At 48.3% G+C, this 25,144-nt stretch overlaps 1 protein-coding gene across 9 annotated transcripts in view; it reads right to left on the bottom strand.

The window, feature by feature from the left end:
- The window catches only part of AATF (apoptosis antagonizing transcription factor), a 111,092-nt gene that overhangs the window by 49,727 nt on the left and 36,221 nt on the right, over window positions 1-25,144 (bottom strand). For all 9 annotated transcript variants that reach the window (XM_084822408.1, XM_084822410.1, XM_084822409.1 and 6 more), the window contains exons 5-8: window positions 21,924-22,038; window positions 17,619-17,838; window positions 15,155-15,319; window positions 12,211-12,294 (exon numbers count right to left, since the gene is read on the bottom strand). In XM_084822408.1, the coding sequence (XP_084678534.1) occupies window positions 12,211-12,294; window positions 15,155-15,319; window positions 17,619-17,838; window positions 21,924-22,038 (584 nt within the window). The remainder of the gene's footprint in view (window positions 1-12,210; window positions 12,295-15,154; window positions 15,320-17,618; window positions 17,839-21,923; window positions 22,039-25,144) is intronic.

Genomic DNA, 25,144 nt, shown 5'->3' with positions numbered 1-25,144 from the left:
CTGCTGACCTCACTGTTTACAATTCTTTCCCCCACCATATATATTGTATACAAACCCCAAACTCTGCAGCATTCTCCATGCTTCTGATGAAGTGGGCTGTAGCCCACAAAACCTTAAGCCAGAGTATTTTTATTTTACTCTTTCAGGCGCCACAAGACCCTTGATAGGTTTTGCAACAAAATTAGACATGGTGCAAAATTCCATGAGCAGACACACTTGGGTGGGGAGGATCACATAAAAGGCATTATAGCTTTGGCTGCACCGTGCCAGGTCGAGTAATGCCTTCGCTCAGATCCATGCCCTTAGGTACGATGTGGAATGTCTTCCCTCCCTGGCCTACCTCCAATGCCACCAACAGGCACAACGTTCTTGAAGTGACGTGTATAGATGCAAGTTGTGCTGCCATATCCCAGATTTGCTTTTATTTTTCCTCTCTCTCTGTCTTGGAACCAGCCACTCAATCTGTGCCTACATGCCTCAGATTCTACAGATGTACACCTTTCAAAACGTTACGCGCACGACTTCCAGCAGGATCGGTACATTGGGTGGGCCAAGAGAGAAGGTGAACTTTGGCTCCCTGCCTCATACATAGGAGCAGATCCCACTGAAATGTTCTGGCCAATCCAGCCATCAAATAAACATTACAGATTTGGGTTGTTGTTGCAAAAACATTGTATATACCCTTCCTTCTCACCAACTCTTTTCTATTCACCCCATCAAAAAAAAAAAGTAATTTAAAAAGCTCCCCGTGATCCCCCCCCCAATTTGCTTATTCCCCCCCCCCTCCGAAAATACTGTCACTGCAGCAATTACATTGAGAGCTGTTAAGGGGCAGGAGGGCTGCTGCTTTGTTCTCGCAGAGGAGTGGAGAGAACAGGGAGAACCATTCCAGCAAGCTCGCCCTTCTCTGGCCTGCTTCTCTGATTGATTCCCCAACATCTTCTTGGCACACCATCTATCAGTTTATCTCTCCCACTTCATCACCGTCACTCCTGGCAGCTAAATACAAGACCCAAACCCAGCCTTACGCAGACGGCCGACACGGTAAAGCGATGTAACGGCAACACTGCGCTGTAAACAGCTGCCCTCAAGGGCTCGGCTGAAAGCGGGCCGCTCCATTCCCAGCCGATATTGTAGGTGTTGGGAGCAAGAAGGGGGGGGGGAGTAGTGTTTGAAGGGAAGCTACCTTTCAGGTATGCCTTCCTATTCCTACAGTGCCATTATTACTTTTGGACCGGAACATTTGGGAACAAGCGTAGCAAGTTGGCAAACAGCTAGAGGGTTCTGTTGCTTACATCCAGAGCTACAATTACACTGTCCTGGGAAGTTAGGACCCCGGGGGGGGGGGGGGGGAATCCTGCACACAAACGACTTGAACACGTAAAAAACAAAGATTAGGCTGCAATCCTCTAGTTATTTTCCTGGGAGTAAGCCCCAGTGAACGTAACGGGGCTTCCTTCTGAGCAGACAGAGGATTGCAGAAGATTGCACTCTTAAGTTGTACAGCCTTCACAAAGTTGATTTATTAGTAATACTTGTTATACCACTTAATATAGGAACACCCAGTGGAGGCTGGTGGCTCTGATGTCAGTGGGACAGTGAATCCACTCCGGGTTTCAGTCAGAACCAATCAGAATTCTAAAGGAACCTGGATACCTCCTTCAGAATTCTGACTGGTTCTGAATGAAACCCAGAGTGGATTCACCACCCCACTGACATCAGAGCCACCAGCCTCCACTGGTAAGATCTCTAAGTGATTTAGATACAAAAGTAATGTAAAAATCTGAGTTAAAAATGTAAGTGCAAAGCAATATAAAGCTAAAACATTTCAAGCTGCATGCAAATCTAATGAATTTGCATATAACTGTTTATTCTGCATAACTTTATCTGCTTGGACTTGCCAAAGGGGGAGGCAAATCGAGGCAGGACACTGCTTGTCCTGGATTCCTGCTTGGTCCCCACCCAGCAAGTCACCCTTATGAGATTTTATCCAGTATTTCTTGCACATTCTAAAGCCATATGAACTAGAAACTTGCTTTTTTCCCTCTCTTTTAAGTCAAAGCGGAGCCACTGAATTGTTTGTATCAAAATTCTGCCACCTTTACAAGAACCGTTAATACACACACCATTCTGCTCACCGTTATTCATAAATGAACTGGAGCCAGGGATGAGCAGCAAGGTGGCCAGCTTTGCTGATGACACCGAATTATATAGGAGAACAAAAACAAGAAGAGATAGTGAGGAGGAGCAAAAGGACCTCTCCAAATTTGGGGTGGGTGGGGGATTAAAACGGCAAATGCATTCATTGTAAGCAAACGTAAAGTGATGCAAAAAAAAATCTAAGCTTCACATATGTGCTGATGGGGTCTGAGCTGATGGTGGCTAAGCAGGAAAGGGGTCTTGAGATGGGGGCGGCTAGCTGGATAAAGACATTGGCACAGTGTGTGGCTGCTGGGGGGGGGGAGAAGGCTAGTTCCAAGTTGGTGATCATTTGGAAAGGCATCAAAAATAAGACTGCCAAGGTCATAATGCCTTTATATAAACCTACAGTGTGCCCACACTTGGAATGCTGTGTAGAGCTCTGGTCGCAGCACCTCCGAAAGGATAGTTTAGAGCTGGAAAAGGTGTAAGGCAGCCAAAGCAGTCAAGCAGCTGGAGCAACTCCCCTATGAGGGAAGGCTAGATCATTTCCAGCTCTGTAGATCAGGAAAACACGGCAAGTATTGGTGTATAAAACAATGCATGGCGTGGAGAAAGTGGCTACAAAGGGTTTTTTCCCTCCTTTCTCATAAGAGCAAGGACCCAGGGTAGGAACATAGTAAACTGCCTTACACAGAGTCAGACCACTCGTCTATCTAGCCCAGTATTGCGAACACTGGCTGGCAGTGGCTCTCCGGGGTTTCGGGTAAGCGTCTTTCCAGCCCTACCTGGAGATGCCGGGGATCGAACCCGGGACCTTCAGCAAGCAAAGCAGAAGGCCCTCCCACTGAGCCACGGCCCCTCCCACTGCAGCTGAATGGAGGACGGGTCAGGACAGATGAAAGGATTTCTTCACACAGCACACAGCTGAACTACAGAAGTCACTATCACAAAGTGTAGCAATGGCCAGCAACATGGGCAGCTTTAAAGGAGGATCAGACAAATTCATGGAGGAGAAAGCTATCGATGGCTACTAGTCCTGATGGGTATAGATCAACTCTAGAATCAGAGGCGGGATGCCCCTGTGCACCAGTTGCTGGGGAACATGGGTGGGAGGGTGCTGTTGCACTCAAGTCCTGCTTGTGGGCTTCCCATTGAGGCATCTGGGTGGCCACTGTGGGAACAGAATTCTGGACTACACAGACCATTGGTCCAAACCATATATTCAGCATAGCTGTCTGAGACCTGACAAAGCTCCCGACAGAAGCCAGAGCTTCACTTCTGCAAGAAGAAAAAGTGCCAGGATTCAACATCTGGAAGAGCCTCACCCTACAATTCGGAAGGGGCGGCTGCTGACCATCACAACTCAGTACTGGCAGTCCAATCCAAAGGCACCCTCCTTTCTTCTTACCCAGACGGCACCCCAGAACTGAATACATTTTTTTCCAAAATGGACCGCAGTCCTGAATTAAGATCTGCTAGAACAAATTCTGGGTCTCCCCTTTGGCCCAGAATAAAGAGCTGGAGGAAGGCTTCCAAAGAAGGACAAAGTTAAGATGCAGAAATTAAAAAGTCATCACTACATCTAAATCGTTTCCTGTTTGGTGGTGTGTGTGGGTGTGTGTGGGGGTAATGACAAAAAGCAAAGTTAGGGAAGTCATGTAAAGACTAAAATTAAAGCAAAATTAGCTGGTGAGGGTGGGGGGGACCCACTGAACAAATATCAGGTTGGCTGTGCCTGGCTGCCTATGGTTCTTTAAAGATCTGATTAGGGTTTTTTGCTTTCTGGTTCACGGTCTCACAGCCATCAGCCAACCTGCACGCACGCACCGGCATCATGTTGCAGACCAAGCACAGGATTCAAATACAGGATGAATGATAAACTAATTTACTGAAGGAAGTAGCAGTCTTTTTTTTCTTCTAGCACAGGGCTTTTAAAAAAAATCCCCCAACATCCCTGTCCATTCCTGGAGCTGTAATATTTCATTACGCTCAGCCATCCCAAGTAGAATTTATTAGCCAAAACAGCAAAACTCTAGTCAGACCCCCACGTATTCCATTAGGAGTGACAGATGGCGTCTCCTAGTGTCTAATTATTAAGTAGGAAGCGCAAGTAAATCACACTATCAGCACTAAGCCCCGATGTGCAAAGACCGAGACAGAGTAAAGGCGTTGCAGGGAACGGTGGTAATTGAAGAACTGGGATAAAAGAGTGTGTGTGTGGGGGGGAGATTCCTTCCCCATTAAAATGGCACCATATGACTTTCACTGAGGCAAGTTCCTAATGTTGTTTTGTTCGCCTTTCTCTGAAGCATGCAGCTTGGCTCAATTGCATGAGTCATCTGCAGCTATCTATTCAGAAAGCAAATCTGTTTCTATGCACAAGGCCTGTCATGAAGAGAAGGAATCTTACTTTTTAAAGCACATGGCATGAACGGAGCCACTTCAAACTGCGCTGGGGGGAGGGCTGCACATTTGTTATTGTTTTCCCCTGATGGTCAAGCATTCAAAAGATCTCCTTGCATCTGGAAAGCTAGCATGTTTAGGAGGGGCCACAACTAAAACTCATTGTCCCTCGGGTTGCCAAGCTGTAACCTACAGTCTCTATCTTTAAATTCCCCAGTGCTCTGGGAAACTATGCAGGCACGGCTTCTAAATAAATAGCAGCAGATGACTTGTGTAATAGAGCCAAGCTGCACACTTCAGATGAAGGCTGGCCATTTTGCGTGGCCCTTCAGTCATCCCTCCTTTCAAAGCCAGTTGTAATGAGCAGGACTCCAATTGTGATGCATGACAGGCAGGGGAGCGGGAGCAGAGAAATGGGTCGCTGCATCTCTCAATGCATCAAAGAATTTAAGCAGGCTTCCCCAACCTGGCACCCTCCAGATGTTTGGGACTACAACTCCCAGCATTCCTGGCCACTGGCCATGCTGTCTGGGGCTGGTGGGAGCTAAACCCAACCTATCTGAAGGGTTCCATGTTGGGGAAGGATGATTTAAAGAGTGTAGTATCCACACTCCCGTTGTAACTTGGCAACCTTACGTCTCCCTGGTATGCTGGCTTTCTACACGCAGTCAGTTTTGTTGAGAGAGACAGCGCACAGAGGAAAGGATCCAAACTTGTAAAAACACCCCCCAGCCTATCTGTAGCCTGAAGTGAACAAGGACAAAAAAAACCCTCATGCTTTTGCTCTGCCAACCTGAATATTCTTTGAGATATGAACTGTGTAAGTTTATAAGTAGTACAAGGACAATGAGTGGATGATCTAACCTTGCAGCTGGGGGGGATGCTTCGGAACAAATCCATAACTATTATTTAATGTATTTACAATGAAATCCTGTGCATGTTTGGACAGAAAAGAAGTCCTACAGCTCTCAGCATTCCCCAGCCAGCCATGCTGGCTGGGGAATGATAGAAGTAGTAGGACTTTTTTTCTGTTTAAATATGCATTGGATTGCACTCTTAAGAGCATTTTTATCCTGCTCCTCAGCCAAAAAGGCTTCCGGAGGAGCTTATAATGAATCAGTAAAACGAGACAAGTCAGTCCCTGCCTGCAGGCTTACAGCCTAAAAAGTCATAACACACAAGGAAAAGGGATGGGGAGGGAAGAGGGGAAAAAAATTAAGTAGTCTTTCAGCAAGGCTGGCAGAATGGTCCTGCTTCCCCTGCTTGACTGGCTCCTGGTGGGGGGGGGGGGGCTTCATGGGGGAGGATCTTTTCAGCAGGGCTGGTGGAACAGCTCTATTTCCGCCTCTCATCCCCCTCTGTATAGCCTTACTGGACTACTAATCATGATGGCTATATGACACCTCCAAGTTCAGAGGCAGTATGTAGCTGTGAATACCAGATGCTGGAGACATACAATGGGAGAAGGCTGTCACCTGGCTTCTGGTTGGCCACTGGCTTCTGGATGGCCACTGTGGGAAACCAGTGAGAGCCAGCGTGGTGTAGGGTTACAGTGTTGGCCTGGGACTTGGGAGATCCGGGTTCTAGCCCCACTCTGCCATAAAACTCACTAGGTGATTTTGGGCCTGTCACTGACTCTCAGCCTAACCGACCCCACAGGGTTGTTGTGAGGCTAAAATGTACAGGAGAAAGACCGTTTACGCCGCTTTGGGGCTCCTTGGAGGAAAGGCGGAATATAAATGCAACAAACAAATAAATGAATAAATAACCAGGATAGTGCCCTAGATGAACCACTGGTCCAAACCAGCAGGGCTCTATTTATGTTCTAAATTCTAGCCTTACAGTGAAAATGCCAACACGGATGCACAGCTGCTGGAGGTCTGACATGGATCTCATCTGCTTCCGGCTCAACAAAGACTCCCAATAAACTGCAACTGTGGATGAACCTCAAACCCTCTTGTTAACAGCGGAAAGCAACGCCAAGCACCGTCCTCCTAGTAGCCCATTAAGAGAAGCCCCCAAACCAAAGCTTTAAAACGTGCTATTAACCATCTACTCAGCCATTCCGGAGACACATGCCTATGATAAGATTATTGTATTGCCATTAACCTATGGGATAGCTGGAGGCATCTCCCATTTCTGCAAAAAATTCTAAATGCATCTAATGAGAGCCACAAGATCAACTGTCCATATTAATCGCTCACCAGTTTAATTAAGGTAAACCAGCTTGTCAGAAATGAAGGGGGGGGGGGGAAAGAGCAGGTTCCCTCTCCATTTTTCACTATTATTGACGTGTAGTAGTTTGCTGGATTTTGTCATCACTCTTCTGTATGGCATTGTGTGCGAGTACAAGATTTCTGACAAACACACACATGCAGTGTGGTTGCTATACTGAAGAGTCGTTTTGTACTCGTCATGTGCCTGTAAGCCAGGGCTGGAAAGAAATTCAGGGGCTTAAGAAATTACGAACGCAAAAATGGCTTTGATGAGTCACATCCGGGTGCACAGTGTGCAGCGTCCCACTTCTACCAATGGCTGTCCAGAAGGCGGATAAGGATCTTCCTGTAGAGCGGGGGTGTTGAACCTCTTCCAGCCTGAGGGCCGAATTCCACTTCGGGGAAGCTCTCGGGGGCCATGTTCCAGTGGTGGGTGGGGCCAAGGTACTAGCATATTTTAGCCTGAAGCTCTTACTGCCAGCCTCTAAGCCTTAGGAGAGGCATTTCAACCTTTTAATATGGGGAAAAGCCGCACAAAAGCCAGGAAACTACCAAATGATTGGTGGTTGGAGGAAAGGGGTCTGGCCATCTAGAGAACCCCCGACAGCCAAATCTGGGCCCCAGGCCTGAGATTTGTACCCCTGCAGTAGAATTCTGGAAGATCTGCAGTAGATCAGCAAGGGTTTAACTCCGATCCCTGGCAATTAGAACCCCTGATCGGTAGTAACTGAAATGTAAGATTGTTGTTGTTGTTGTTGTTCAGTCGTTAAGTCACGTCCGACTCTTCATGACCCAGATTTCTAAATGTAGCTTATCCCAGAGGAATGTTTTAAGTAGTTGGCTCTGCCCCTGCCCCGCAGGCCACCATTTTGCATCTGCCTCCACCCTACCCCTATTTTGCATCTGCTCTGGTTGGTGGCCCTTAGGGCTGTAGAAGAAAAAAGGGAATACTGCAAGATCAAACTCTGCCCACACCTACTCCAAGGTGTATACAAGTAGAGTGCAAAGGCAACAACTCTCCCACTGTTGTTGCCCTGCAGCTTCTGATATACAAAGGTATGCAGCCTCTGTGCAGGACAGCCTTCAGCAACCTGGCGCTCCTCAGAGGTGTTGGACTGCAATTCCCAGTATTCCCAGCCCCAATGGCCATGCTAGCTGGGAATCTGGGAGTTGTAGGCCAACACCTCTGGAGGGCGCCAGGTTGCTGAAGGCTGGCATAGGGCAATTCTGTTTAACTCCCATAATTGTATCGTTAAAAAAATTAAAAGTTATGAGATCTATAGCTTTGATAACTTTTTTTTTTAATGAAATGGTTCCTGTTGAGAAATGAAGACATTAACTTTTTAAAAACTATAGTGAATTATTTTACTTTTCTTTCAATTACATTTTGATTCTGCCCTTCTTCCCAAGGAGCTCAAGGCGGCATGAGTAACGAACTCCCATTTTATTCTCACAACCCTGTAAAGTAGGTTAGGCAAGGCCAAGGGTTTGTGACAGGCCTGGCAACACCTAAGGAGCGCTGTACCTGAGTGAAGATTTAAACTGGAAGTCCTTGGTCCTAGTCTGACACTCCTACCCAATGGCCATGCTGGCTGGGAATTATGGGAGTTGTAGTGTAACCCATCTGGAAGGCACCAGGTTGGAGATGGCTGATAAAGGGCAATCCTGTTTATGAGCCATAATGGCTGCAGGAGCAGACCTGTCCTCTATGAGTCTGTCTTACCCTTTCCAAAAGGCAGACAAGCTAGGTAACGATATATATGTAAAGGATGGACAGATTGGTCTTCAGGCCAGGAACGAATTCTAGGAGTTAAATTCTTCATTGTGAGAAGCAGCGCCACCATTATTATTACTGCTTAAACAGTCAACATGTTTCTACAGGGGCCGCATTCAGACGCAATGCTGAGCCAGGATATAGCGGTACACACACAGGCAGAAAGGAGCCCAAGCTCAAATGCTCTCCAATCCCCTCTCCTCCCCTGACCTGGCTGGGAGGACGAATAAACCAGGATTCTGTTTCACTGTAGCAGATTCCTGGCTTGTCGTTACGTGCAAACTGGGAATCGTGTTTGAAAATAAACCCCACAGTGCTTCCAGATGAGGCTTTTATCGTGCCATCGCTCTGCCTCATTCATGGAATTTTACGGGGTGGGGTCGGGTGGGCAGACGATGATGGCATCTTCCAGTCGTAACCCTCCCTTATTATCCCGCTGCTTCTTCTCGTTTTCCTTACAGCGGAAAATCTGTTAAGGAGGGAACTGCTGCACTAACCCTTCCGAAGCACAGCTCTACGAGCCCTCTGCCTGGAAGCCCCCACTGCTTGTTAAACAGCCCAGACAAACAAGCCAAGATTTTTAGTTGTCTTGATGAGCAATGGGCCGAATGGCCAATGGCCATGTTGGCTGGGGATGATGGGCACTGTACTCCAACACATCTGGAGGACACCTGGCTTATTCCCCTTCCCGGCCGCATGGAAGCGAGAGAGAGGAGAGGAGAGCACAGAAGCCCAGCACTTCATCCAGGCTCCTTTCTGCTCAGGCACATTGCACTGAGCCCTCCCCACCTCTCCTCTGGTGCTCGCTTACAACTGTGCTTCCAGGAAGCTACGTTTTCCCTCGCTCTTTTAGTCCCAAATCCTCTTCCTATCTAGCTTAACTGTATAGACACTCCAGTGCCTGTATTATAGGGATGGGGAAACTCAGGCCCGGAGGCCAAATCCAGACCCCCTGGGTTCCCCAGATGGTCCCACCCCTTTCCCTTGGCTCCCCTTGGCACCTCTTTCCACCAATTGTTGGGGGGGGGGGTTTCCTGGCTTTTGTGCAGTTTTTCCCCCTTTCTAAAAGGTTGAAATGCCTCTCCTAAGGCTCAGTTACAGGCAGGAAGAGCTCGAAGCTAAGACAGGCTGGCATTATTATTATGATTTTGGAGTATGTTTGCCCCCACTCATTTTGCCTCCGGCCCTTCCAGCTCTAGAACTCTATGATTCTACAGGCCAGTCCTCCTCAGGGAAGGCTTCTGGGAGTTGGGTCAAGCTGCTTCTACAAAGCTGGAAAGCCCAGCTGGAGGCATGCTACTTGTGTTTGGGTGGCAGAGCCAATTCAAAGCAATGCCCAGCTAGGCTTTAAAAAGGTGCTTCCAGGTACGTACCCTGGTCCCGATACACACACACAGGGCTTGTTCAGTTACGCATCATGTGAGAACGGAGAGGGGAGGGAGAGCACAAGAGCAAGAAGCAGGCACCTAGGCACTCAAGTGCACCTTCTTAGGTCAACGGCAACCCGCTGCGCCCCCCCCCCCCGAAAGCAGCTTCTCTGCTCCAGCTTACTACGCCGACAAATAAAAGGAATGCCCTTTATGAAGCCAATTTAATTGGGAGGTGACAGGAAACATACAGACGCTTTTCCCTCCTCGCTGCCTTATCGCCGAATAAGACTTCAGTTCCAATCTCTCTGTCAAATCCTGCTCAACGGAAGAAAATTAACCAGGTCAGCGGAACAGGTACTCGGCGGCGTCTGTCAAGAGGGTCCGGCATCTCCTCAATTACTTGGACACAATGAAGTGGCAATCTTTACAGATCATCTCTCCCAAGAAGCATATTGGGGAAGGGGGGAGGGAAAAGAGAAAGGAGGAGAGAAGGCCGGGGCCGGGGGGGGGGGGGGGAGAAGGTGAATAAAGGAAGAGTAGGAGGGGGGAAGGAAAGGAAAGGAAAAAAAACGGTGCATCTGCTCTCAGCAGAGCAGATGTCTGTGTGTGATGTACGAGGCAGGGATAAGCTGTCGCAGTCCGTTGCCAAATGCGGGTAAGTGATTGAAGCCGTCACACTCCCAAGCACCATATTTAGAGACTGTAGGGTACCAGGAGTCAGGCCCGTCCCATGTTGAGCTGCCAGATGTTGACACCTGGAACCCTCCCCCCCTCTGTTTAGCAGGTGCAAATTAACATCAGACGTCGGCGCACCCAGCATGCAAGATCGTGCCGTTCCCAAAGGCCGTTTTTAAAAAGAAGAAACCACCCGCCATGCACGCTTACTGAAAGTGCTGCAGCACAGTTGCACACCTGTCCCCCGTCTCCCAAACACATGCGCGCGCACACGAGACAGCCGAGCACACTTAACTCCTGGCAGCTCCATTTGTTTAAACTCCGGTGGCTCCTCTGCCTTCCGAGACCTCTATTAGTTTTAAGTTTTAATTTAGATTAACCCTGGCACCCCAATTAACTGGGGAGGGGATGACTAAGACGAGACCCGTCTCAAGCTAGAAAGCAGGAAATTTTCATTCATTCATTTCTCTCTCTCTCTCAATCATATATATATATATATGATTTCTAGGATTTCAAATCTCAATCCCCCACCCTCCACACCTTCATTTGTCCACCCCATCCCCCTCTGCGCCTCCAAGGTCAATTGCTTCTCTCTGTTTCAGAGTTTTATTAGCACATGTTCATGCATAGGTTGCCCTCACTTGAGCTCCGAACGATGAGTACGTTCTTATCGCATTCTAGCATTAGCTCACACAGACCCTTCAATCACTGCATCAAAGTGCTGAAGATGCCCCAAGCCCAGACAGAGCTGATGCTACAAACAGGAATCCCCCACAGAGTGGGGTTTCACCCTTGACTTACACACCAATGGGAGACAAAAGCAGGTATGTTACGTACGTCTATTATACTGCCTGATTCCTGCATGCAGAAATCTGGAGCCAAAGTTTGGCTTCCTGACAAACTTAGCTTTTATTAAAAGTGGTAAATGTAAGCCAAGTTTCTAGTCCACAGGATTTTTTTTGAAGTCAGAAAATGTGTAAGCTGTATCACATCCAGACTTTGAAATGAGGACAGCCACAAGATTTCTGTTACACCTTGGACAAACCATATTTCTCTCGCTTCCACATCTGCAAAAAGAGACACAACAAGGACCTGCCCTGCAAGACAGCCGCACAGTGGAATTAGAGAGGGATTGGGGGCAAAAGAGGATGGGTGCAATCGAGCACATGTCCAAGAACAGTCAAATTGAATCAATACAGTTTAGGCACACTTAATTGCGTGCTGCATTGTGTCTGCTACTCTGCACGCTAAAGAGATTTCAGTAGCAAGCCACAAATACTGTCGCCCCAATCCATCTCGGACTGTGCACAAGTGCAAGCGGGCTGTCGTGTGCACATCCTTAACTGGGCGAGGAACCACATGCAGACGTTCTCCCCGCCCCACCCTCAGACCGCATGCATGTTTTTGAAGCCTGCCTTGAACAGCTGACGTTGGATCCTGGATCAGCCTTCTGCGAGAGGAAGGGCTCCTTTCATGGAAAGACCTTTTGCCCAATTTTGCTGCTGGTGCTGCCTCCATAAGCACTTCGGAGCGCCCACAAAACCCTGAGATGATCAGGGAAAGCCAGAGCAGGGAGGCTCTTGCTTAGACGGCTTAATTTCCGCACTCCATGATTGCAATGTGGTCCCACCTGATGGTAAAAGTCGTCGTCATCGAAGATCTCCTCGTCCAGGTCTTTGAGGTGCGCGTTGGGTGTTGCAGGAGGTAGGGCCTCCTAGGAAGCCAAGAAAGAGAGGCCACATTAACGAGCACTCGCTGGGCTAGCATCTCGGCTCAAAGGCTCGCTAAGTGGCTTCCATGACCACAGAACTCTTGAGAAGCCGAGGCAACATACACAACATGTTAATTTGCTTATTCTTTTAAAACTCACGCCCTGCTTTTCAAAATATACTCACTGCGTCTCAAAGGCTTAGTCTCTAAGGGTCAGCAACCGGCAGCCATGAGGGCATTCCTACCTCCTCCTGTTCCTGGAGCCAATTGGCCCACCAATTAAGAACATAAGAAGAGCCCTGCTGAATCAGACCAAGGGTCCATCTTGCCCAGCATTCTGTTCACACAGTGGACAACCAGCTGTGGACTGGGAACCCACAAGCAGAACATGGGCGCAACAGCACCCTCCTGCTCGTGTTCCCCAGCCACTGCCAGTCTAAGAGGTGCAGATGTGCAGCAAATTAGTCAATAGGCAATTTGGCCATTTTGAGGTGTGGGGCAGAGGGCTGTGACTCATCCTCACGGACGCTCCTCCTCGCAAAATTGGTCCTCTGGCTGAACAAGTGGCTGATCAAGGGACAGCTACATGTACCAGGGTCATACAGAGCTACAGTCGGATGCAGTAAGAAAGTCAGGGTGCTTCCTCTACACCGCTCTTGCTGGTGAACAGGTATATACAGTCAGGGCCAGAAATACTGGAGCAAGGATAACTGTTTTGGCAGTTGGCCTCTGTACACCACCACACTGAAGTTGAAAGGAAACACACCCAGATGGGAGCAAAGTCAGGACTTTCAGCTGTAATTCAAGGGGTTTGACAAAAGTGGGGCACTAGCCATTCAGGAAGGACAGCCAGGGGCATACACCCCCCCCCCATCGTTGGTGGCCCATAAGTAATGGAAGGAATGGCTGACAAGCAGCTGCATGGCCAGGTGTGGCCTGTTTCCTGGGTGCCCCATGACCAATCAAGCAGATAAAAGGCCTGGAACTGGTTCTGTGTGTTACATTTGCATTTGGTAGCTGTTCACTGGAACTCCCAACAAAGAGGTGTCCGTGCGAGAGAAGGAGGCCATCGTTAAGCTGAGGAAACAAAATAAACCCATCAGAGAGATAGCAAAAACAGTGGGAGTGGCCAATACAACAGTTTGGAACATCCCGAAAAAGAAGGAATTAACTGGCAAGCTCAGCAACAGCAAAAGGCCTGGAAGACCACGGAAGACAACTAAAGTGGATGACCGCAGAATTCTGCTCATGGTGAAGAGGAATCCTTTCACAACATCTAACCAGGTCAAGAACACTCTTGCGGAGGGAGGCATGTCACTGTCAACATCTACAGTCAAGAGACGGCTTTATGAATGTAAATACAGAGGCTTCACAACAAGGTGCAAACCACTGGTAATGCTCAAGAACCGAAAGGTCAGATTAGCCTTTGCCAGCAAACTCCCAAAAAAGCCTGCCCAGTTCTGGAATAAGATTCTTTGGACTGATGAGACCAAGATTAACTTGTACCAGAATGATGGGAAGAGAAAAGTGTGGAGAAGGAAAGGAACAACTCATGATCCAAAGCATACCACATCATCTGTCAAACATGGTGGAGGCAGTGTTATGGCATGGGCATGTATGGCTGCCAATGGAGCCGCGTCACTGGTGTTTATTGATGACCTGACTGCTGATAAAAGCAGCAGGATGAATTCTGAAGTGTATAGGGCTATACTTTCTGCTCAGATTCAGCCGAATGCTGCCAAACTGATAGGACGCCGCTTCATATTGCAGATGGATCATGACCCAAAACATACAGCAAAAGCTACCCAAGAGTTTCTCAAGGCAAAGAAATGGGATGTTCTTCAATGGACAAGTCAGTCACCTAATCTCAGCCCAATAGAGCATGCTTTTCACTTACTGAAGACAAGACTGAAGGCAGAAAGAGCCACAGACAAGCAGCAGCTGAAGGCAGCTGCAGTAAAGGCCTGGCAAAGCATCTCGAGGGAGCGAACTCAGCATTTGGTCATGTCCATGGGTTCCAGACTTCGGGCAGTCACTGGCTGCAAAGGATTTTCATCCAGGTATTAAAGGTGATCCTTGAGTCTGAAATGATGTTTGTTTGTTCCATTACTTATGAGCCACCAATGAATGGGGGGAGTGTATGCCACTGGCTGTACTTCCTGAATGGCTAGTGCCCCACTTTTGTCGAACCCCTTGAATTACAGATGAAAGTTCTAACTTCGCTCCATCTGAGTGTATTTCCTTTCAACTTCAATGTGGTGGTGTACAGAGGCCAACTGCCAAAATAGTTATCCTTGTTCCAATATTTCTGGCCCTGACTGTAGCTTCGCTTGGTCTTTTGATATAGCTCCCATCAGGAGCTCAGAACCTCCTGCAGCCCAAGGGCGGAATTCCATTTCAGAGAAGCTCTTGGGGGCCACATTCCAGCGGCGGGTGGAGCTGAAGGCAAAGAGGGGTGGGGGCAAAGGGGCAGGGCTGAAACCACCAAAAGTGCCAGTGCATTTTAGCTGAAAGCTTCGACTGCCAGTAATTAAGCCTCTGGAGAGGCATTTCAAACTTTTAGACTAGGGAGGAAAACTGCTCAAAAGCCAGGAAATCATCAATCAGTGGCTGGGGAGGAAAGAGGACCCTGGAGGGCCAGATTGGGACCCCAGGCCTGAGGTTTTTCACCCCTGGCTTATACAGACAAAAGAAATGAACATTCTTTTAAATGGACACACAGACACACTCACACAAAGGCCCAAGATGGATTTCCTCTTGATCTCACTGCTTCCAGAGATCTTCTCCAAACAAGACCACTGCCCCACTTAAAATCAACAGCCAATTCATTTCCCCCCACATCTCCCAGCAGTGAAATCTCTTACCGTCTGTCCCAGCAAAGCTTCCGAAAGTGGCTCGGGTGCGGGTTGTGCCTTCCCCAGCACCTTGTACACCGACCGCTTGGTCTGCGTCCGCCGAAGTAATCTCTCTTTGTCCATCAGAATATGATCAATCTGAGTCAAGATTGAACGCTCAAAGGCGCCAAAACCCTGCAAGAACATTAAGCAGTGTCAGATAACAGGGAAAAGCTGCTGCTCAAAGCACTAACATCCCCCTCTATCTTTGTGTGTCAGTGGATAAGCAGAAAGCATTTCCTACGCGAGAGGTTTTCCTCAGGGATTTCGGTGGGATTCTTTGCTTTTTATTTCTATTACATGATATATAAGAACACGGTCCTGGAGGCAAGCTGAGAGAAGCAAGCTTCACGTAATAGACTTGTTGCACAGCGCAACTGCCAAGGACGGGCACACGCACGCCTCGGCAACCATCGGTATTGACAACTTAACATCAGCTGCACAAACCTCTCCTCCGGGAGGGGCTAGGGGCGCCTATGTCAGTGGGGCAGTGAATCTACTCTGGGTTTCAGTCAGAATTCTAAAGGAGCTATCCAAGGTGCTGAACCTAGTGGGGGTAGGCTTCAGCACATTGAATAGCTCCTTCAGAGTTCTGTCTGAGACCCTGAGTGGATTCGCTGCCCTGCTGACATAGGTGCCACCAGCCTCCACTGCTCTCTGTGTAGTGCTGCAGGGGGGGTGGCGAATGGAAGGGTTATACAGTGGAAGCAGTACAGGGTGGTCAGTTAAGATGATGGCTCAGTGGCAGAGAGATCAGCCGCTTTGCATGCAGAGGTTCCCCGGTTCAAACTCCGAGATCTCCAGTTAAAGAAGGATCAGGTAGCAAGTGATGGGAAAGCGAAGGGAGCACCTCTTCCTATATATGCCTGCCCAAGGACTGAGATCTGTTGGAGAGGCCCTCCTCTGTGTCCCACCAGTGTGAAACATACACTATGGTGGAGCGTGGGAGAGGGCCTTCTCTGCTGCGGCCCCCCAGTTGTGGAACGCCCTCCCCTTGGAGGCCCAATTGGTGCAGACATTGGTCTCATTTCGGCACCAAGTAAAAACATGGCTTTTTATCAAAGCCTTTGAGGGCTAAATGCATTCCCTAAACTACCACGCTGTTTTAACTGTTTTATAGTTTTAGATTTTAGTTGGTATTAGCCTGCTCAAGGGTTTAATATGTTTTTAGGTGTTTAAATTATTTGTTTTATAATGTTTAAACTGATTTTACTTGTATTCTGCCCTGACATCTTAACGATATAGGGTGGGATACAAATGTTATAAGTCAGTCAGTCAGTCAGTCAGTCAATAAATGGGAAAGCCACTATTAGAGTAAATCAGCCTTCTGCAACCTGGTTCCCTCCAGATGTGCTGGACTCTGCAGAGCTGACTGGGGATGCTGGGAGTTGTAGTCCAACACAACTGGAGAGTGCCTGGTTGGGGGAGACAAGACTGTAGTGCAACATCAGAGCAACAAATTCCCCACAGGTTGAAACACGGCAGCTCTCCTCGTTGTGGGAGAGGAGCTGTGGCCTCGAGAGAGAGCGTGCTGCTCCAACACATCACTCGTGTAGGTCCAGCCACTTGCACCCAGGCCAGTATTCGTATGAGCGAACCACTGGGAGTGTCAACTGGATCAATGGCCTGCAGGTGGTGGCCCTTGCCGATCAACCAGCCTTTGGTCTTTATTTCAACATTTGTCAGCTGCTGCTGGCCGCTGTATCATCAGAACGGGCTTGGGGCTGTGACCGAGGAGCCCCCGCTGCAGGAACAGGAGCCTCACATGAGCTGGGGCTCCCACTGTTTCCATTCTGCAACTGTGTTTGCTGTCTGCTGGGGGCACATTTACAGCAATCCGTGGATGTTTTTTTTGCCTTCCGAGCAGGTGGAAGAGACCAGCCTGCGTTTCAGCTTCTCTCCAGCCGTTCCCTCGGCCCAGACTTCCGCACGAGGCAATGCTATTTTTGGAATTTCTTAACCCAATGTGATGGCAAGACATCTGCTATCCCCCGCCCCGTCTCAGTATTATTTCTATTAGCTCCTCTCATTCCTCCTCCTCCAGCTTTTAATTAGCACTGACAGCATGCTAGGTGCAGAGCCCAGAAGACAAAACAATGCCGTTCCTAAGGGGCTTGAGGGCCTCGCTGTTGCGATCCTCAAAAGCACCCTGAGACACAGCCAGTCACTGTTGCCTCTTTGCCAAAACAAACACAAAAAACGAACCAGGGGAATGGATGCTGATTGGTCAGGATTGTGTTTTACTCTGCACTGTTAAAATATCCAAAATTGCAGACTAGGAAAAGTTTCTATGGATTCCATGACCTGTATAAACCTGGATGCCCACTTGCGTGTATTTGTTATATTTTTATGTCGTTTATTCTCCAATATCAGCAGTCTGCCAATGTAAGCCACACACTTTGGTTTCCCCACCCCTGCAAAGAGCCACTCTTGCCTTCCCCATTTTGCCGGAAGCCAGCTTGGTCTTGTCGTGCCAGTTCTGCAATGTGCTGTTCCGATAGGCCCGGAAAGCAGCAAACCGCTTGGCTGCAAAGTCCGGGTAGTCCTCCATCTCGAGTTTCCGCTTGGGCGGCCTTTGCGTCACTCTCTTCCTTGGCTTGCTGCCCTCCTCCTCCTCAGCATCTTCGTCGCTGCTGCTTGGGATCTCTTCGATACTAAGAATAAGATCAAAATCATGTGGCTCTCAGTGCTGAAAAAGCAGCCTGCTCCCCCTGCTCTCCTTAACACAAGCTGATCAACAAATGGGGTTGCCAACACATAATGTAAGAGGGACGACCTTGCAGGATCTGCTCAAAGCGTCCATCTAGGTCAAAGGTGGGCAACTTCATGCAGGCCAGGGGACAATTCCCTCCCCCACCCCGCCAATATCCCCCAGTGGTGATACTCAATGGCAACAGCAAACGGCGGGTCAGGGTGGGGTGGAGAGAGAAGGCACTACAGAGCCTTGGAGCAGACAAACTGAGCTTTAAAACAAGCCGAATCTGTGTTCTAAGCTTCTATTGCAGTTTTCTCACTATTTTTTTCCTTATCTGCGGCACAGTAGGAGGAGGGGGGTGGGGGGTTGCAAGCCGCCTATCCCTGATCTAAATCCAGCATCCCATTTCCCAATGGCCAACCAGATGCTTCGCAGAAGCCCCAAAACATAACATAAGAAGAGCCATGCTACGTTAGACTGAGGGTCCATCTAGCCCAACATTCTGTTCACACAGTGGCCAACCAGCTGCCCATGGGAAATGCACAAGCAGGACATGAGTGCAACAGCACCCTCCTGCCCAAGTTCCCCGGCAACTGGTCTGCATAGGCATACTGCCTCTGATACTGGAGGTAGCACAGAGCCATCAGGACTAGTAGTCGTTGATAGCCTTCTCCTCCAGGAATTTATCTAACCCCCTTTTAAAGCCATCCAAATTGGTGGCCATCACTGCGGGATGACCCCATCAGGTTCTAGTATTATGAGAGGGAGAAAAATGTCTCCCTATCCACATTCTCCACACTATGCATTGTTTTGTGCACCGCTCATTTCACATGCCAGCAAGGTGATGCTCAAAATCCTACAAGCTAGGCTTCAGCAGTATGCGAACCGAGAACTACCGGAAGTACAAGCTGGGTTTCGAAGAGGCAGAGGAACTAGAGATCAAATCGCCAACATTCGCTGCATCATGGAGAAAGCAAGAGAATTCCAGAAAAACGTCTATTTCTGCTTCATTGACTACGCTAAAGCCTTTGATTGTGTGGATCACAACAAACTGTGGCAAATTCTGAAAGTGATGGGAGTACCAGACCACCTTACCTGTCTCCTGAGAAACCTGTACGAGGGTCAAGAAGCAACAGTAAGAACCAGACATGGAACAACCGATTGGTTCAAAATTGGGAAAGGAGTACGACAAGGCTGCATATTGTCACCCTGCTTATTTAACTTATATGCAGAGTACATCATGAGAAATGCCGGGTTGGATGAATCAGAGGTCGGAATTAAGATTGCTGGGAGAATTATCAACAACCTCCGATATGCAGACGATACCACCCTAATGGCAGAAAGCGAAGAGGATCTCAAGAGCCTCTTGCTGAGGGTGAAAGAGGAGAGTGCAAAAGCTGGTTTGAAACTCAACATTAAAAAAACTAAGATCATGTCATCTGGCCCTATCACTTCCTGGCATATAGAAAGGGAAGAAATGGAAGCAGTGACAGATTTTACTTTCTTGGGCTCCAAGATCACCGCAGATGGTGACTGTAGCCATGAAATTAAAAGACGCTTGCTCCTTGGGAGGAAAGCTATGGCAAACCTAGACAGCATAGTAAGAAGCAGAGACATCACCTTGCCGACAAAGGTCCGTCTAATCAAAGCTATGGTTTTCCCAGTAGTAATGTATGGCTGTGAGAGCTGGACTATAAGGAAGGCTGAGCGCCGAAGAATTGATGCTTTTGAACTGTGGTGCTGGAGAAGACTCTTAGGAGTCCCCTGGACTGCAAGGAGGTCAAATCAGTCCATCCTAAAGGAAATCAACCCTGAGTGCTCATTGGAAGGACAGATAATGAAGCTGAAGCTCCAATATTTTGGCCACCTAATGCGAAGAGAAAACTCCCTGGAAAAGACCCTGATGCTGGGAAAGACTGAAGGCAAAAGGAGAAGGGGACGGCAGAGGATGAGATGGCTAGATAGCATCACGGATGCAATGAATATGAACTTGAGCACGCTCCGGGAGAGAGTGCAGGACAGGAAGGCCTGGCGTGCTATGGTCCATGGGGTCACGAAGAGTCGGACACGACTGAACGACTGAACAACAACAAATCATGTCTCTCCTTTTTCACCTTTTCTCCAAGCTAAACAATCCCAGGTGTTGTAACCTTCTCTCATAGGGGAGATGCTCCATCCCCTTGATCCTTTTAGTTGCCCTTTTCTGCACTTTTTCCAGCTCTACAATATCTTTTTTTAGGTGCAGTGACCAGAACTATACACAATATTCTACATGTGGTCGCACCACAGATTTGTATAAGGCAGGATGATAGTGGCAGTTTTATTCTCAATTCCTTTCCGAATTATGCCTAACATGGGGTTTGCCTTTTTTACAGCTGCTGCACACTCAGTCGACATTTTCATCGAGCTGCAGAAAGCAGCGCAGGAAGGCGTCCAAAGAAGAGCATTCGTTTGTGGAATGCTCTTCCCAGAGAGGTTCGCCTGGCACCTACGTTATGGTCTTTCCGGTGCTAGGTGAAGCCCTTTTTATTCTCCCAGGAATTTTAAGAAGGGGAGGGGTACTGCTTTTAAGTACTTTATTCTGCTGCTGGTTTTAATTAGGTTTTATGATGTTGTCATGGTTTCATTCTTTGCTGCTGGTTTGATCTTGGTTTTATTCTGCGTTGTCTGCATTTTTGTTCTTTTGGATTTAATGTTTATACATTATGTTTTTAATGTAAAGTACACCATCCAGAGAAATTTGGGTATTGGGTGGTTTAAAAGTACAGTCAGTAAACAGAATGTGGTATTTTAGTGGCATACTGCCATCAAACATGGTGTGGGGGGTGTCCATTTACCCATCAAGACCTGTTGATAGTTACTTCTCCTCCATGAATTTGCCTAATCCTCTGACCATGCTGGCTGGGAATGATGGAAATTACAGTCCACCAAGAGGGCATCAAGGTTTTTTTTTGGGGGGGTGGGCTGATCTAAGCTAATGGCCACCCCAACATCCTCTGTTACTTAAGTGCTGCATGAAGCAGCACTTTGTTTTGAAGCTTTTGTTGTGACTGCCCTCGATCTACTACTGGATTATTTCTTCGGTTTAGTGTTACGGGACAGGGAGAAAAATCTCTACCCACACCATGCATTATTTTTAAGTGCCTCCCTCATCTGCTTCACACAGACTGTCTTCCAGGCTTCTCCAAGCTGGAGCCCCTCCACTACATCTCCCAACAGCCCCAGCCTGCATGGCCAATGGTCAAGATGAAAGGAGGTGTAGGCCAAAACGTCTGGAGGGATTCCAGCTTTCCCTAATCTGGTACCTGTATGAGATGGGCCTTCATGATCCTGTCCAAGCATGAAGTTCAACATCCGAGGTCCTACTCTGGCCCGCCAGCAAGAACCATTACGAAGCTGCGTATTAGGGCAGGGGTGGGCACAAAGTAGCTCTTCAAATGTTTCAGACTTCAACTCCCAGCATTTCTGACCATTGGTCATGCTGGCCAATGCTGGCTTCTGGGAGTTGAAGTCCAAAACAGCTGGAGATCTACCTTCTGCCCACCCCTCTACTACGGAATAGGGCTTTCCCAGTGGCAGCCCTACACCTTCGGAACTCTCTCCCCAGAGAGATACCTAAGGCTTCATCACTGATGGCTTTAAAAACAACAACCCCGAAGACACATTTGTTCCATTCTGCGTTTGGTGATCAGTAGCTGTTGCTACCTGGATGTGTGTGCTTAATTGTAATTTTATGTTCCTGTTTTTGTAATATTGCCTGACAGCCGCATCATGAGGGCAGTGCGCTCTGGAAGGTGGGTTAAAAATCTCTTTAATAAATAAAGTAATAAAATCCCGGGTTTCCTAACCATTGGCCATGATGCCTGGGGCTGAAGTCCAAAACATCTGGAGGGCCCTCAGCACTGGGAACTAAAATACTCCAAATGTTTTTAGTCTTTCCTCATTGGAAAGGTGCTCCAATCCAAGACAAGGAGGGCATTTTTAAAGACAGGCGGAAATGCCGACTCTCGGTAGCTCTCAAACTGGCCATCGTTTTGCACGTACCTCTCCTCTTTCACTTGCTGTCCGTCGACCAGGTGCCTCGTGCCTGAGTACTGGTGCAGCAGCAGATCCTGGAGATCCGCCAGGGCTCTCAGCAGAGCCTTCAGGGCCTTGTAATCTGTAGAGCAAAACAAAAATGACGTCACTTTCCCCAAAAGAGACGCTACTAGGCTGTATTTCTATATTCCATTCAATATATATATATATATGTATGCATGTATGTATATACACAGACCACCCTACATAAAAAAGCAAAAATACAAATCAGGGAAGGTAACAACAATGTTAAAACATCAATAAAATAAGCAAATGTATGATGAAACTGACAAAACAATCAGCAGCGAGTTTGGTGGTAGCGACAACTAAACACTCATAAATGCCTGGGATACAGATGGGTCTTCACCTGGGGTCAAAACGTCAGTCAAGCTGGCGCCAGTCATAGCTCGTAGGGGCTTCTCTGTGGTGGTGCCCTCATCTTGTGCAACCACCTACTGTACTTCCCCGACTGGTGGTACAATGAGATGGGTCTTCTCATGGCTCTATGCTACCTCCTGTATCAGGGGCAGCGTGCCTGTGTACACCAGTTGCTGTGGGCAGCTGGTTGGCCACTGCGTGAAGAGAATGCTGGGCTATATGGACCCTTGGTCTGACCCAGCAAGGCTCTGCTGATGTTCTTATGTCCCCACCCACCACCAGATCTAAGAGCAGTCTGGAACAGGGAGAGGTGATCCTTCAGATACCTCCCAGATACGGGAGGAGCAGGAGCTATCGAGAACACAGGAGGCCAGGGGGTTGGCAATTCCACCGCTGTACGCTTGTTTCAACCTGGCAGCAGGGTTTCATCCAGGAAAAAAAAGCAATGAGAAATACCAGTGCAAATATGGCCATTTTACCCTGATCGGGTTTCTGAGTCAAGGAAGTGGTGAATAAGGGAAGGCAGGAGAGAATGGCGTTCGTTGGGGGAGGGAGGGGGAGGACCTGGGAAGCTGCCTTATACGAGCATCAGGCCACTGGCCCCATCTGCTCCAGCCCTGTCTAACGTCAACCAGAAGCGGTTCTCCTTGCCTCCTACCTGACCCTTTGAAGTGGAGATGTCGGGGAGTGAGCTGGGGACCTTTCTCCTCACAAAGCAGGCACTCAACCCCTGAGCTGGTGGAAAGCGCGCGGGACACGGTGAGCTGCCTTCTACAGAGTCAGATCATCGGCCCATCTCGCCCGGTGTGGTTGACTCCGATTGGCAGCGGCTTCGCGGGGTTTCAGACGGAAGCCTTCCCCAGCAATGCAAGATCATGCTGGGTGTTGAAACCGGGACCTTCCACACGTTCTTCCACTAGGCTACGGCCCCTAATATTTTGCCTTCAAGGCAAGTAGTATAGAGCCACCTATCTGCCTAGCAAAACTTAAGACATCTGGGCAGAGGACAGGTTGGTGGTTGTTTTTTTAATACTTTAACGGCGCAATCCTATGCATGTTTAGGCAGAAGAAAGTCCTACAACTCCCAGCATGCCCCAGCCAGCCATGCTGGCTGGGGCATGCTGGGAGTTATAGGACTTTTTTTTCTGCATCAACATACATAGGGATGTACCCTAAGTGGTAGGAGGTGGGCTTGTACCAGGCTGCAGGGAGGAAGTCCTTTTTAAATATATATATATATTTATGGCATGCTCATATGTACACTACAAATCTTTCTGCAGGAAGAGGGCCATGAGAAATGTCTGTCTCCGTTGTATTTCTTCCCTACATACACGGAGTTTGCTTCAGTTTGGATGTGTGGCGGCGGGAGCATTTAAGAACACAACCCCTCCTGTCTACACAGAAATGGTACCACCTAGAATCCCCCCCCCCATTCTAGCCAAGGTTGTAGATCAGCTCTTACCTTCACATAAAACAGCGAAGATAAAACTTGGTTTGAATCGAGTTTTAAATCCCATCAGTTTTGACGGGGTTTGGGCTGTAATCCTGAATGCCCTTACTAGAAGAACATTTGAACTTAAGAGGGATTTAGCCTTTTCTATCTAAACATGCATAGGATTGTGCTCTGAAACTTCAAGCCTGCTATGCACCCATGTCTTTGGATCCAGTGGTGGAAACAGTGCCAATATGGACTCTTCATTTCTCCTCTTACCCCACCCTCAACACACACAGGCCCCCGCTGGCCTTTCGCTTGTCATCTCGCTTCAGAAGGGCCGGCCCATCCGTCGCAAACAGGATAACATGGGGAGTACAAAAGGAGCACTATCGTGTCAGCCTGTGTGATGAGTGGCAGGCAGGCCATTCCGAGAGAGAAGGGAACAAAGCGGAGATGAAGCGGGGGAATTATTTTCGCCATCAAGCACATTACACGTTTATTCCTGAATGGTGAGAAGTGCTGCAAGACATATTAAGGTGTGTGTGTGTGTGGGGGGGGGGTCACAGTGGCTGCAGCTGACACTCAACATACACAAAGCGACGACAACGGATGGATTACATTCTCGTCCAAAAGCCATTCTCTGAACTGGCTGAGAGTGGGGTGGCTTTGCTGGAGGTATAAAGGTTGGAGAGAGACAGAGACAGAGAGAGATTCATCATCCCACAAAGTAGCCCGTTGAAGCATTTGCTTGAACTTACTAATAAGACTTAGGGAGCAATCCTATGCATCTTTGGACAGAAAAGAGTCCAACAACTCCCAGCATTTCCCAGCCAACATGGCTAGCTGAGGAATGCTGGGCGGTATCTGACTTTTTTCTGCTAAACATGCACAGGATTGCGCCCTTACTATTTCAAATATGTGTATCCTGCTTTTAAAAAAAGTTTCTAAAGCAGTGTCCAACGAAAATAATTAAAAACAGGAAAAAAGCACAATTAAACTACAACAGCAGGACCTCCCCTTCCCCAAACCCAAATAGCAGCACAATTTAATGCACATATGAGCCACACGCAGCCCCCAGAGCCCCTGGATGCCCCACCCAGTTTTCCTCACTACTCAGCTGATCAGTCATCAGCTGGAAGGTGGGGAATAGATTGGCTTTAACCTCTCCACTCGCATGATATTGATGCAGAGTTTGCTAGAAGGGGGGTTAAAGACCCCCTCCCTTTCCAGCAATTGTGATGCAAAGATAGTTATTTCAGGATTGCCGGGGGGGGGGGCTTTAACCCCCCCCATGCACCAAGACAGGGGGGGAAGAGCGTGCATGTATACGCACACGCATGCATGGCCCTCAAATCACCATCCAGCACTGCACATG

Source organism: Heloderma suspectum, chromosome 16 (assembly GCF_057233095.1).
Source record: "Heloderma suspectum isolate Gila_16-S chromosome 16, 16-S_ref, whole genome shotgun sequence".
Lineage (NCBI taxonomy): Eukaryota > Metazoa > Chordata > Lepidosauria > Squamata > Helodermatidae > Heloderma > Heloderma suspectum.
Note: the sequence above shows the minus strand (reverse complement) of the source record. Positions and strands in the feature narration are given on the sequence as shown.